The 15,215-nt window shown below is 43.1% G+C and overlaps 2 protein-coding genes and 1 long non-coding RNA gene across 5 annotated transcripts in view; 1 reads left to right on the top strand and 2 right to left on the bottom strand.

Moving 5' to 3' along the window:
• FYCO1 (FYVE and coiled-coil domain autophagy adaptor 1) overlaps positions 1-2,866 on the bottom strand; it is a 54,460-nt gene extending 51,594 nt beyond the window's left edge. For 2 of the 3 annotated variants that reach the window (XM_082499128.1, XM_082499129.1), the window contains exon 1: positions 2,578-2,855. The gene's annotated coding sequence lies outside the window, so the exon portion shown is untranslated. Of the gene's footprint in view, positions 1-2,577 lie in introns of all 3 variants that reach the window. The other variant, XM_082499130.1, reaches the window with a different exon arrangement.
• On the top strand, positions 2,839-3,865 carry LOC309686439. The gene is made up of 2 exons (XR_014270543.1): positions 2,839-2,888; positions 3,229-3,865. It is a non-coding gene; the product is annotated as an uncharacterized lncRNA (long non-coding RNA).
• Positions 3,866-13,979: 10,114 nt separating this feature from the next.
• On the bottom strand, positions 13,980-14,993 carry XCR1 (X-C motif chemokine receptor 1; the record flags this gene model as incomplete). Its single annotated transcript, XM_082478944.1, has 1 exon — positions 13,980-14,993. One exon carries the CDS (start codon positions 14,991-14,993, stop codon positions 13,980-13,982), a length of 1,014 nt encoding a protein of 337 aa, XP_082335070.1.
• Between the last annotated feature and the right edge of the window lie 222 nt (positions 14,994-15,215).

Raw genomic sequence — 15,215 nt, 5'->3', positions numbered from 1 at the left:
AAAGGAGCGCTGGCGATTCATGACACTCAACTTGCTCATTGTACAAGCTTGGAGTCTTCAAAAAAATCTTATGTTTTTCAGGTGTCCAAAGTTGGTCTCTGAGCCTTGTTAACTCCCTTGGCAAGCTTGGCCTGACTAAAGCATCTCAGCCACTTCTGAGACTTTGAGATAGTTAAAACCAACAACCATTACACCCAAAATCTGAATGGGGCTTTCCTTAGCGGGATTTTTTACCTCTTACCGTTCCACACCGTCCCTCCAAGCCGAGGTTTCAGAAGTACCTGAAAAGGCTGCCTCCAACTAATGGTTTTGGGAAGTTTGGCAGGTGGGTGTTAAGACTTGTCCATCTCTAGCACTCCATCTGTCCTCCAATCCAGCCAACAGCAGTGGTAACTCCCTAGGGGAGCTCCCGGCCTACATGTACTTCCCAGTGAACCAGAAACAAACAACATTGAAAATTACAGGTTTTGGCCATGCACACGTAGATCAAATAGGAGGTGAGGCAAGCACATTAAGCAAAAACCACGCTGAGAAAACCCAAACTGACAGGCCACTGAGTGAGTCATGCTACCCCAGAGCCAACAGCAAAAATTGTTTTCTTTCCTCTGTAGCAGGAAGCACAGAGTATTTCCTCTCTCTGTCTTTTCTCATGGGTTTTCTAGTGAAGGTCATCATTTTGGGGGAAGGGGAAATTTCAGAGTTACAAACCCCAAAGACTGAAAAGCCTTTGAAGAGAGGCCTGTATGACACTGCCACCGCTGAGCCGGTTGGGAACAGACAGGCTCATGGATGACGCAGGCTTGGCGTGAGCCCAGTTATTTGGGTACACCTGATCCAACCTGTTCAGTTTCAAAACCTAGGTTGGCTTGCAGCAGTAGCAAGACCTTTCCTGTGCTCATCTTCCTTACCAGCAGTAAATTAAATGTCATGGTGGACACACTCAGGGTTTAACCATTTACAAATATCTTTGCTGAGACCACTATACCATCACCAACCACAGAATAATACTGTGATGGACAAAAATATTATATCAAAGGGAAGGGTCTATGAGTCAAGGCACTGTGCACAACAGTTTCCCAGTGCTATTCCAAGCACTGAGATTAAGACGCTCTAAATAAAAGGTTCTGGTCCTTCTAACAGTGTTACAAACTGTTAAAGCCTTCTTCTGAATACATTTGGTCAAAGTATTTAAAATTACTACTATTATAGAATTTTTGGACACAAACAGCTACCACTCCCTGGACAAACTGGAATTACTATAGGAAAATAAGAAGTATACTAGATACAAGTTGCTAAAAAGTTTCCTTGCATTGGGAAAACCAAACAGAAATAAAACCACAGTAATATAAATAAATAAAAATAATAATGGGTAACAATAAAAAAATTTAGGGCTTTTACAGTTCCCTTCAGTTTAATAATCTCAACAACATCTAAAGAATACTAGAAGGGTTCAGTGTTTATTTGACAAATAGGCAATTGTTAATTTTTAAATGTGATCAACTAAGAAAACAATTTTCAGCATTACTTTTCCTTCAGTCCACCAGATAATTTCTGCAATTTTACACATACTTTTCTTTAAATTTTGAATAGTTTTCTCTCCCTAGTTGTTCCTTTAGGTCTTGATCCCCCACTGACCAAGTCTTAGTGGAGCCTGGCCTCCAGGATGTTAGTACAAATTCCCATTCCTTTTATGTAACCCTCTAGCAGTGGAGAGAAGGACTGCAAATACAATACACCCTTTCACTGTTATGAGATGGTGTACATAAGAGGCTCCTTTATACATGAAAATAAGGCTCCATAATTAACAAACTAACTAACTGGCTCTTCAGAAGAAGTAGTGAAACCATGTCCACAACAAACGCTGTCAAATATATATGCTACAACAAGTATAACAAAATCAACTATCTATCACTTGTTTTCCACCGTAGTATCTTAGATACAACTTTTTAACTGCAGTGCAGTCTTCCAGCTGTGAATGTTTGGAAACACTGTTTGGAACATCTGTAAAATTTTTTGAATTCAAGCACTCCCATGAGGATCACTGGAAGACTTCAGGAAATTGCCTTGTACACAGTAATATCTGGAAAACATAAAACACACTACTGCGAGGCAGTTTATCTCCTCTGCTGCATGTCCTGCAACATTATACCAGAACCGAAAACAAGAAAAACACCAACAGAGAACACGTCACTGTGCTGCTGACAAGACAGGGTCCATGTTGTACCCTCAAAGTTTAAGCCCAGCCTGCCTCCATGGGTGCGTGAAGTCAGAGCTGGGTAAAATCAAACACCCGCTTTCACTCTTCAGCATTAGAGGCGAAAGCCTGCTACTCCTCCCTCTCTGTTTACACTTGAAAAGTAACTCAGTTTCAAGTGACAGGATGAAGGGGGAGCATGATACCGACAGCTGGCAAACTCCATAGGCCAAGCAAACCTTTGCACAGGCAAAAAATCATCAGCTGCAAAGACCCGGGCAGAAAACACCAGGGCCCTGAGCTCCCAAACAGGCAGCTGCAGCAGCAGCAAGGAATTCACCAGCCTCCAAAACACGGCACAGCCCCTCCGCAGCCCGACTCACCAACGCAGGACCTCTGCCCGAGGAGAATCCACAGCCCAAAGCCAGCGGACGACCATTTCACTAAAGCCTCGCTTTTTTCTTTTTGTTGTTTGTTTGGTTTTTTTTTTTCCCTTGCTCCTTCTGGATTACCAGGATCAACTTAAGCTGGAGGAGGGCCGAACGCAAACCCAGCATCTGCTCTGGAGACAGACCCAGCCGCCCCGCCTGCCAGCACAACTCTGCCCTGTCCATCCGCCCCAGAGATTTGCCGACACAAGGGCAAGCGGGATTAGGGCCGTGGCAAATATTTGCCTGTCAGCACTTTATAACGGGTGAGGGCACGGGCACGGGGCTGGTATTTGGTTTCTAGCAGGGCTCCGGGGAGGGGGGGGGACTCTTGCTTCTCTGGAGTGTCCGCTCAGGGGTGGGTGACCAGGGAGAAAATAAAGGGCAGTGTTTGTGTTGGCCTAAAATAATCAGTCACCAGGCTGGAACGATGACACCTAAGGTGACTGGGCCTCAATGGTGGCCCTGAGGGCCATCGCCTAGGCGGATATTGGCCACCATCCAGGCCACCCAGGGCCTGTGTGTCCACCCAGGCCGGGGTGTCCCGCCGGTCACCCCACCGCGGGCCGAGGTGGCCCTGACTACCCCGCGCTCACGCCGCCACAGGGCCGAGCCAGGCTCTCCCCATCTCCCTTCCTCCAAGGCCGCCCCGGCGGTTGAGGGGCCGCGGCGAAGCTCTCTTCCCTCTCCGTCCCCGCCGGGGCTCCTCCCCTCGGGGCTCAGAGCGGCAACAAGTGGAAGCAGCTGAAGTTACTTCCCCCCTCCGGCAGCCGCCGCCGCTTCCCCACCGACCCCACCGCCCTCCCCGCTCCCTCGGGGGCGGGGGTGGGGGGTGTCGCGCGTTACCTGCGCGGCCGCCGCCATGTCGCAGAGAGAAGGTCCGGGGTGAAGCTCCGGCGTCGTTCGCCGCTCCCCGCCGACTACAACTCCCGTGAGGCCGCTGGAAGTGCCTCCCCACCCCCGGCGGTGGCTGGGTGCAAGGGCGATGGGCTCCCGGCCGAGCCCGGCCGCGGCGGTCTCCTCAGCGGGGCGAGGAGGGGTCGGGCCGAGCCGAGCGCGGAGGAGGTGGGGGAGAGCACCGCGGCGAAAACAGAGGGTTTGCGGGGAAAATCGCCGCTTTCGCCCTACAGCTGCCGGGTTGGGGCGGTTTCCTCTCAGAGGTGTGTGTTTCTGGTACCCTCAAGCAAGGTCGCCTGTCAAGATGTGTAACTTTTTAACACAATAAAGAAGTGTAACTTTTCAATGTAGTACCGACTGTTGCTTTTAGGACAGTTCAGTATGTTGGGGTTTTGTTGTTTTTGTTTGTTTGTTTGTTTTTTGTTTCGTTTTATTCTCTATTGGGGGGGGTGTCTTGGATTTTTTTTGTTTGTTTGGTTGGTTTTTTTTTTTTTTTTGCATGCATCAGTTCATCAAGCCCTTTGCATGGACAGCTGGAGTGAATATGAAAGTCAGGCCAGATAAATCCAGCACACAGCAGCAGATTTCCCCTTTCTGTCCTCCTCAGTAGACGAAAGGAAAATCCTCCTCCCATGACTGAAAGATGTAGATAGGGATTCATTAAAGGCCACGGATGGTCAGAGACTGGGAGAAAGCGGGTGTGAAACTGGAACAAGGGGGCAGGGTGCTCCTAACACACATGCCATCTCCCAGCACCAGGCTCCTTCTACAACGAAGCTGTTTTCACTCTTCCTTTTCAAATGTTAACCCTTCCGTAACATGTATGGTTCTCTGAAAGGACACTTCTTTCACAGCCTCTGAAATAGGCTACAATGTTCTTCTATGTGAAGTGTGCTTGAAAACTAACTTCCTTTGCTTTTTTTTTTTCCCCCCACATTGTCTCGGTAAATAAATGGTTTTAAATAAAACTTGTGACCACGTGCTGTGTCAGCAGTTTATGCCACATTACTTGTGACTATATTAGCATCATAGACTTCAGCTTAGGTAGCCATAAGATCAAAGCATCATATTTTCAGGACTCTGAGGAAATATATGTAGTATGTAGTCACTGACATGTCTCTGTCATCCTCATTTTTTCTTCCTCAACTTAAGGATGACTAAGTGACCTTAAATTTTTGGTGAATAATCTTCACCTAATATATGGTTTTGAGTAGCTCAAAAGCACCTCAATGTCCTCAGAGGCGCAGGTTAATATTGTGGGCACGTGATTAATGAAACACAATGGGATGTCTTACATAGTTCGGAAGCAGCTTTCAGGCTGACTTCTCCTGGCACGCTTTGCTGCATCATGCAGTACAGGACCAGGAGCATCTGCTGAAAAGAAATGTTTGTTTTCCATTGATTGGTAGGTAACTGGGTGTCTTCCAAAAGTAACTTCAGGGTCATCAGTTGCAAATAATGATAAATCCCAGATAATTTCACTGCCAGGGAGGTTTTTTTCCACACATTTTCAGAAAGTCTTTTGTGGGGTTTTACTTCTCACTCAAAAATAATCAAGTAGAATGGATTTTCCCTCCTTTAAATTACGTAATGACAATAAATATTTAATTATTTACATTAATTATTGAATTATTGCCTGTTTATACAGACATCAATTTCTTCAGAGAAAAGTATGCTGTTTCCAACTGGGTCTGTAGCTGACCAACGCTTCCTTAGAATTTCCTATATTCTTCATTTCTTAGCAACAAAAGAGGTTAAAGATTTTTTGCTTTTTTGGAAGCTGCCCTATAAAAAAATTGCATTATTTCCTCCATTTGTATTGCTTTTCTTTATTTTTATTCTGATAAAATGTATAGATTAACAAACTGTGATAAGATGGATGGGAATTAATGTCAATTTTCCTAGCCTGAGAAAGGCAATGACAGTCACCCCAGCAAAAGGAAAGCCTTTGCTGGGAAAAATCTTTTCACTAGTTGGTACCGTCGTAACTGTAAATGTATTCTGTAGAGGTGCCCAACTCAATCAACTAAAACTATTAAATTGCTACTTAATATCTATTAAGGATCATTAAAGGACCATGCTGTATCCTTTAGGTTTTGTTCCATATGGCTAAAATGTAGGCCAAGGTAACTATTTAAGGGCTGAAATCAACCTCTGACATCATAAGTTAAATCTAATGCAATCTGCAGTTCTTTTAGAGTGGTTCTGAAAATACAATTTGAATGTGGGTTGGTTTGGTTTTTGTTGTTTTTTTTTTTTTTTTTTGTATTTTGGTGGCAGTAGAAGCTGTTTCTGTACAAAGTTTGTAAATAAATAAAGAATCCTTTAGTTTCAATTATGATGCACAAATGTGCTCTATTTTATGTGGGAAGTTTCCTCCATTCAGGCAAGTCAATTTACATTCACACTGTCTAGCTCATCATAAAGTGAAATTATACACTGTCATCAATCATCTTGTGCTGACAATAATCTGGTGCCTCATGGACTAGAGCAGGTATTTACTAAACCCTCTTAAATAACTGGGCTCTATAAAAAAAAAAAAAAAACAAACAAAACAAACAACAAGAGAAATGTCTCCTGTGGCTATTAGATTCTGTGAATATTTTCTAGCGGTGTCTGAGTACATGTCCATAGGATGCACTCTTTCCATCTCTCTGAGATTGTTTTTACATGTGCTACATATTTTCTTTTATTTTTTTAAGGAGTTAATTGATATTATATAATAACTGAGGAGGGTTTTGCTTCCACTAGGCACTTGAGGTATTTTATGAGAGTAGCGAGCTCCCAGTTTCCCTGGTCAGCCTCAGTGGATTAACATACCATTGTAGCTAGACTGAACAACAGGCTGCTGTTCATCATCAGAGACTTTCTGTGGCTGTGGGGAGAAAGCTTTGGAAGCAGTTTTTCCATTTGTTTGCATTCTGTTTTGAATAGGTGGACAAATAATTGTCAGCAGGTATGAAGCTGGAAGCAGGCAACATAAAAAGAATGAGCAAAGCACTGGAAAACCTCTAGAAGCAAATTTTGCATATTGGACCAGGTGGCTGAGGGACTTGGAAGAATATTCTGCTAATATCAGATCAGCTTGTGAGACTGACTTCCACTTGAGCACATTGGGGTTAGGAGCTATCGCTGCTCAGAACTGTCTGCATTTCACTCACAGAATCACAAATGGTTGGAAGGGACCCGTGGAGATAATCTCATCCAAGCCCCCTGCCAAAGCAGGTTCACCTAGAGCAGGTTGGACAGGAATGCATCCAGGTGCATTTTGAATATCTCCAGAGAAGGGGACTCCACAACCTCCCTGGGCAGCCTGTTCCAGTGCTCTGTCATCCTAACCGTAAAGAAGTTTTTCCTCACATTGAAATGGAATTTCCTGTGTTACAGCTTGGGCCCATCGCCCCTTGTCCTGTTGCCGGGCACCACTGAAAAGAGTCCAGCCCCATCCTCTCAACACCCGCCCTTTAGATAGTTATAAGCATTGATGAGATCCACTCTCAGTCTTCTCGAGGCTAAATAGACCCAAGTTTCTCAACCTTTCCTCCTAAGAGAGATGCCCCAATTCCTGATCAACTTCGTAGTCTTCTGCCAGACTCTCTGCAGTAGTTCCTTGTCTTTCTTGAACTGGGGAGCCCAGAACTGGACACGATACTCCTGTGTGGAAAAATTAGGTACCAAGATTTCGAGTTGGTTTGGTGCTAGTTCAACAGAACCAGTGATGATATGGCAGAACCAGGACAGAGATCTGGGCTGTACAGTTTAAATGAACCAGAGTCTTTTGTATACATGAAGGTGTTGTGGCACATGGATAAAGAGCATACTAAGGCTTTGGAGATTAAGAGGTGGGTAAGATAGCTGGAAGGATATTGCCATCAAGAAACAGAACTTTACCTCAGAAAGCAGCATTGGTTGGAGGAATGAAACAAACTCAAAAATATTTTGGATTTGCTATCTCAGCAGTTCCTGAATATGGTGAGAGTATTCCAGTCCCTGCACTTTTCTTTGTCGTTCTTAGTTCTTTGTTTCACTTCAGCCAGGATCTTGTCTTATACTGCTTTTCTTATTTAAAACTGAAGATACATATATACTGAAAACTCACAGAGCCTAAAACTTCTATCTGAAAAGGCCCACAGTCTGTCAGAAGGGGCTGGCTTCCTTCCAAACCTCTCCCTTGTTCATGGTACCTCTTGAACCTTTGCAAGAAAACATGCTGGTTCCCTATGTGGCAGGAATTTCTGGTTTACATCTCCATCTTCTTTCCAGAAACTATATTTCTTGCCAATTCTATACCTGCATACAAAAGTAAAATGACAGCTTTTTAAGTAATGCCATTATTTTTAACAGGCATAACCTCAACTAGGAATCACTTCCATTACATGTTCATTGCACAGGTCAGTGAAGGCTTATGTTCAAAGACCCCCCAGGCCTTTTCTGCAGAACTCCTTCCCAGGCAGCTGCCCTCCCCAGCTCGTATAGTTATTCCATCCCAGACACAAAGCTTTGCAAATAAAGTAAAAAAAAATGAATAATCATCATGTTTGCAGACCACAAATTGTTTTCTGTGAGGCCAACCTTACTCAGTTCTCTAATCTTTCACTGCTGTAACACTCTTACATGATGAAGGTGAGATGCAGAGAAGGACTGCTAACGGCATTCTCTTCCCATCGGTAATTGCTGTGAGATGGCTTCAGTGCTCTTCACATTTTAAACATGGATAGAGTTCCTTATGTGAATAAATGGGCTTAAGGCTCACTTTCAATGTTTGGTATGCTTAGGAGCAAGTGAGCTCACCTCAAGAACAGCTCTATGCTCATAAGTGAAGTACTGTTCTGTTTGTTCCTCCTTTATGATGATGTACAATTGGTCTTCATAGGTCATCTGTACTGGTACTTCTTACTGTCTGTTCTCATTTTGACTGACAGCTAACTCTTGCATTATTTTCCTTTCTAATTTTTGTGCTTGCTTTAGTATTGCTTCCTGAAGAACATGTAGGCAGCAAATATCAGCAAATTTCTCTCCATCTAACACAGGGCCCTCCTATTTAAACACTGGATGAGCAAGAGCATTTTATACTGCTGAGTAACCATAAAGATAAAATAGACTTTTATTTATGATTTTAGTAACACTGGTGGTATTTTCAAAATATTGAGTTATAGATGGAGGTATCCTGACTCCTGTTGAAAATACTTCTGGCAGTAAGCAGTGCATGCTGTGGTTTGCCAACACATTGCAATCATTTATGAATCTGACTCTTGGTCTGATTATGATCAGAAGCAAAATTATCATTGATTTCACTAGATACAGGAGACTTTCTTAAATGTGTGAATTTTAGGTTTGCTTACTTTATTTAAGATAGTTTGCATTAGCGGTGGGAAGGACTGATTTGGTTACCTGCTTTACCCCTTTCTAGGGAGGATTTTCCCTACTGGCAGACCATTGACTGATTCAGGCTCCTATGGCTGCACAGAAGGTGGGAGCTCTGACAGTCTATGGCTGTGATGTTCAGTTTTGTGATGACTTGCTGAAAAGACTGGTAGGGAGAAGGTCCCAATCCAGCTAAGCTGCTTATGGGAGAAGATGTTGTTCTACCATTCCCACTGGGTGGAACTTAATAGGGACTTAATCAGAGCAGCAAGAGCAAGTCCATTTAACTGTAACTTGCAATTATGGTTAGAGGTGCTATCCTGTGTAAACACACCCCTGGCACTGTACATCAGTTGTAATACTGCGACCACTCAATCTGACACCACTACCCTCCTCCAAATAGACTGTGGTTTCCAAAAGCAATTAATTTCTCTTTTTTCACTTCACAAACTTCTTTCTCTCAGTTCTGCATTTGCTCAGACCACATAATAGTTGATTGATTGAGCGAAATTAAAGATTCAAGGTCCCCTGAGCATTATGTTTTATCTGGAGCAGTCTGTATTTTCCAAACATCTGGAGCTCCCAGAAAGAAAGAGAAGCACAGGCTGCCCCTCCTCAGACCTGCACTGGGGATATCTTGTGGCTTTAGCAATACAGATATTTCATAATATGTTTATAAACAAAGATGGAAGCTATACCAACATATTTTCTCTTGACAATGGACGTAGCTCCAAGTGCCTTACAGGTCTCTGCCTAAAAGCAGAGTTTGGAGAGAGGGGTACTACCCAAGGCAGAGGAGAATTGCTTTGGGACTACTTAAGCAGACTGGACTTACAGTTGCCTGCGGGACTGGGCAGGGTGTCTGTGATGGTACTGAGGGCATTGCCCAATATCACTATAAGGTACCATCTATTGCCTCTAAAGGCCATGGCAATCAGGGGACGTCCCTGATGATTTGAAAAAGGGAAAGGTCATGCCCATTTTCAAAAAAGGCAAGAAGGAGAATCCAGGGAACTGTAGGATGGTTAGTCTCACCCCTGTGCCCAGGAAGATGCTGAAGCAAATCCTCTTGGAAGCCATTGCCAGGCAGATGCAGGACAAGAATGTTCGGGAACAACCAGCACGGATTTACCAAGAAAAAACAGTACCCTACCAACTCAACTGTCTTCTACAATGAGATGACTGGCTCTGGGGACAAGGGGAAAACGGTGCATGTTATTTACCTTGATTGCTGCAAGGCTTATGACAAATCCGCCCACAGCATCCTTGTAGCCAGACTGGGGAGATACAGACTGAATGGGTGGACTACAAAGTGTATGAAAAACTGACTGGACCATCAGGCTCAAAGGGTAGTGGTCAATGGTTTGAAGTCTTAATGAGTGGCTGCTTATGAGTGGCATGCTTTGGGGGTCAATACTGAGGCTGATGTTCTTTAACATCTTCATCAACAACCTGGATGATGGGACAGAGTGCACCTTCAGCAAGTTCATGGAGGAAACCACATAAGAGGGAGTAGCTGATACACACTGAGTTGTAGCGCTCCCCTGTGGGGAGACATCAGCAAGCTTGAAGAATAAGCTAACAAGAGCCCTACTAGTTCAACAATGGCAAATGCAAAGTCCTGCACCTGGCATGTCCTAACCCCTTGCAAAACCATGGGCCTGGGGGCCACCTGGCTAGAGGTCAGCTTTGCTGGAAAAGATATGGAAGTTCAAGTGGACAAGTTGAACACACCTCATGCATGTGTCCTTGCAGCACTGAAGATTAACTGTGTATGGGCTTATGTTGCCATCAGGTTGAGGGAAACCTTTATTCCCCTCTACATGATGTTCACGTGATCACATCTGCAGTACCATATCCAGTTTTCAGGCTCTCAATACAAGAGAGACATTGACTGACTGAAGTGAGCCCAATGGAGGACCACCAAGATGGTTGGGGAGTTGGAGCACATGATGTATGAGCAGACTAGACTGGCTGGGGTTTGTTTAGCCCCAGGAAAAAAAAAAAGCTTAGGGGAGATCTGATGGCTCTTTTCCATTATGTAATGCAAGGACATAGAGAAGGCAGGGAAGAGGCAACATCACCAGGTTGCAGCAAAAGAAATTTTGTTGATGTAGAAGGAAAAAAAATCCACCATGAGAGTTGTTAAGCATTGGAACAGGGACTCAGAGGAGTTACGCAGTCCCTGTTCTTGGAGATTTTCAGAGTTTGACCAGACAAGACCCTGAGCACCCTTGTCTAAATGGGAATATAGAACTGCTGTGAGCAGGGTGGAGGAGTGGATGGCCTCCAGAAGTCTTTTCCAAGCTAAATTAATCTATGAAAATTCACTAATAGGTGGTTATCAAATGTGGAGAACAATAGTCACAGTGTAGTATTTAATTGAATTTCTGAATGTTTATTAGTACCACTTCATTATATCAGGAAGGAAAATCTCCACATGCTGAGTGATTTTGGTTATGGTAGGCAGCAGTACAATTGGGTAATATTAAGCATTCCCTTTACATGCTTAGATATACTGTAACAAAATATGCTTAAGCTACAAACAGATTTAAATAACTTGTTAAAAACAGAGCAGGATCAGTTCAATCTCTCGTGCTTCTGTTCATTTCAATCTTCTGTGCTTCTGTTATACTTCTTGCCTTTTTTAGATAAATGTAAAATGTATTGACAGTAAAGATTTCAGAATACTGTAGCTCTAGGACAATGAGTTGAATGACAGTTTGTTGAAATGATGTAGGTGCACGAGACCTTCTTTTATTCATTGTCACAGAATTTTCGTCTTGCAGAGCTTTGCCGGTGCCTGTGAAGTGGTCCTGACTTACCAGAACAGAAGAAGAAGAAGAATCTGGACTCGTTTGTCCTTCAGTAGGTTGTCTCTTCATAATTGATGGTATTGAGTGCCCAGTCCAAAGTCTCTTGAAGTGCACAGAAGCAACCACATTCATTTCAAATGTCTCTTATCAGGAGACAAAAGCCAAAGGCTGGTCTGTACCACAACCAGACAAACAACTGCCACCTTTCCATGGTTTGTCTGAACACAAGTGAGTTCCCTGTGGGATTAATGAGTAACCTTTTAAGTTTTAAGCAATAACTGTGGTAATGGGATACTGGGACTGACTTGTTCAGAAAGGTGCATCTGATGATAAGGGACAAGGTATGATCATTTTGTCTGGCAGCTAAACTGAAGCACAATCTAGAAACTATGGGCAAGCTCTATGAAGACTATTTGGATATGCGTCATATATGTTTACCCCATTCTTATGCTTTTCCCTAAGTATTTTTCCTTCTAGATATGATCAGAAATAGGATATTGTACTATGGGCATGCCTGAGTTTCTGCGTTTTATAAACTATGCAGCAGCTGAGAAGAATCTGTTGTCTGCTCCAGATTCTCTTCAGAGATCAAACAAAATAGTGCGGAAACAACACAGAGACACTTTAAGATGGCTGCCCAAAAAGCCAAATTCTTGCTTAGAACCATTACCAAACCATTGCTTGGTGCTACTGCAAAGCTACCTTGGCTTTCTATACAAATACTAGGAAATGAAATACTCTAGTTTCCAGAGACTTTGTAATTCAGCTGCACTGGAGTATGCACTAAATGTTACACTGCCTGAGGAAAAAAAAAAAAAACAAACACCTAGCTATCATGAAGAAGAATATCAGATTCCTTGAGGGAAAAAAAAAAGCCACCAGGTTTGCTTGGTGTAATCAGAATTTGAATGGCTTTGTCACAAAAAAAGCATGCTGTTGAATTAAATCCCCTCAACTTGCTTTCAGCTGGGAAATTGTGTTTTAGCGGTCATGTAAAAACACTTCCTCGCTTAACCCAACTAGCCCTCTTAGCAACATTTTCAAGGTTAGGTTCATGCAAACATTTGCACTTTGCTTCCCACCTGCCCGTGGAGAGGAGATGCATGCATGAAATGAAAGACGCGCGTGTGGCCAGGCAGCTGGTTAGACCAGACGCTCGCGTACCTCAGAGTGTATCTGGTATTTAGACACATCAAAACCAAACGCATGGCTAGCTTTGATGACCAGGTTTTAAGCAGAGGTTTAAACATCTCTGTGAAACAGTTTTTAAACACAAGTTGTGAAGCAGCAAACATCCAAGTATACAAGATAAAACCTGCTGCTCTGGCTTGCTAAGAAAAAGGGGGGGGGGGCAAACATGAATTTTACAAATAAAGGAAGCTATTTCTACCCTGCTACTTAAAAAGCCATTTGTTCTTGCACTTTAAGCTTTTTAGAAAGTGTAATTCTTCTCAGCATCATAGCAAAGGGAGAAAAGGATGGAGATAGCATTTAGGGGCAAATATGCTCCTGTGCTGCCCAGGAGAGTGGCTACCAATCTGCTGCAAACACCTGAAGGGATATTTGGAGCCTGGAAGGTGCCTGGGGCAGGAGCCATAATAGGAGGAAAACCAATACCCTAGTGAATTATCTTCCTCTGTTCCTTCTAGGACTCGCCCAAACTTTCCATTTCAGACTCAAAAGACTAACCTTTACAGGAAGCTAGTTTTATATACATTTACCTACCAACAGGTAAAAGAACATTTGCACTGAGAACTTCAGAGATTCTGAGGTCTTGTAGCTATTGTGAGGCCAATAAATCCTGATGGCCCCAAAAGAAAGAACCAATGAGTTCAGCGCTGATAAACACTGTAAAGTATTAAAAGGTACAGAAATACATGTGTGTCCATTGCTATACACAATCCAAGTATTATAAGTCAGGGAAGAACGCAACATGCAACAACATTTAGGTTAAGACCTGATGTTTTAGCTCCTGAAGGAAAAAGCAAACTTTTGATTTTTTTTGTTTTTAAGAAGAAACTAAAAATGAGAGAAAAACCATCTCACTGCACAAAAAATCATAAAGATAAGACTTACAGGCCAAAGAAGTAATTTCTCAGCATTCTCAGCCATCCATCCCACTGCAAGTATATTTTTTTATTACTTTCTGTACACAGCATGTTTGCAAAGAGTAAATTTGTGTGTCTTCCTCAGAGAAGTGCCTTTAAGAATTAGAGATTATTCATGGCTTTTGAAATCTGAAAGTTCATCCAGGATTAGTGCTAACAATTAGGTTTTGCTTCAGTAGATGGACGCATCTTCATAGTGGAATTTACCATGAGACCAGGTCCTGGGGCTGGAGACTTGACCGTTTCCACAGGGTAAATACTGACTGCATAAACGTAACAAATGCCTCTTGAACTTGACTCCAACAAAAACATAGAGCACAGGGTTGAGGCAGCAGTGGGAGAAAGCAATTTTACGGCTGATGTGAAAGGCAAACTTGGAGTCTTTGTCATACTGACAGGTAGGTGGTGGAAAAGTAATCAGAAAACTGAGGATGTTGTAGGGTGCCCAGCTCAGGAAAAAAGCCACCACGATAATAAGGATGAGTTTCACAGTTCTGTGTTTTCTGCGAGATCTTGCTCTGAGCAGGATTATCAGTATCTTGAAGTAACAGAATACAATAACCCCAAAGGAAAACAGGAAGAGTACATTTCGCAGATAAATGTCCACCTTTTTCCATTTCTCGTCAGCGTAATCACAGGTCTTGTCCCCTTCCGATTTTTCTTGCACTGTGGTGTCAATCATCTCAGGGACCACAATTAATATGCTAACAGTCCACACAACCAAGCTCACCAGAAAACCACACCGCTGCGTCTGGGATCTCAAAGTTGAGAGGGGGTTCACTACAGACAAGTACCGCAGGATAGTCATGAGAGTCAAAAAGAAAACACCGCTGTAGTAGCCGATGGAGAAAATGGCATTCACCGCTTTGCAAAGGAACTCACCAAAAATCCACCCAAAGGACTGGTCCACTGCCCAGAAAGGCAGCATGCAGGAGAAGACTAAATCAGAGACACAGAGGTTCATGATGAAGATGTTCGTTAAAGATGTAAGGTTTTCATATTTGAATAGGATCCATAACACGAGGGTGTTTCCTAGCAGGCTGAGCAAAAATGCCATAGTGTAGAGGACAGTAGTTAGATGGGTGTAAAATACAAAATATTCACCCATTTCGCAGACATTGCTTTCGTAAAAGTTTTTGTATGAGTCATTATCATCTGAATCAGGTGTATAATATTCTTCATCCATTTGTCTGTGCAAACCTCGCGCTGTTCTCCAGCAGCTATTTCAAAGAACCGCAGCAATCAAACCAAAATTTTGGTGAAAATCAACACAATAACTAAACTCCCGCTGTGGAGGCTTCTGTTTTGAGAGACAAAAAGAAGCAGTGAAACTACCTTATTTGTCCTGGTTTTGGGAGAGAAAGAGACATTTCCTCTTATGATTTGAGCATGAACAGGTAAATACTAA

The sequence above is a fragment of the Vanellus vanellus genome (genome assembly GCF_965231255.1).
Source record: "Vanellus vanellus genome assembly, chromosome: 2".
NCBI lineage: Eukaryota > Metazoa > Chordata > Aves > Charadriiformes > Charadriidae > Vanellus > Vanellus vanellus.
This window is presented reverse-complemented; position numbering and strand designations above follow the sequence as displayed.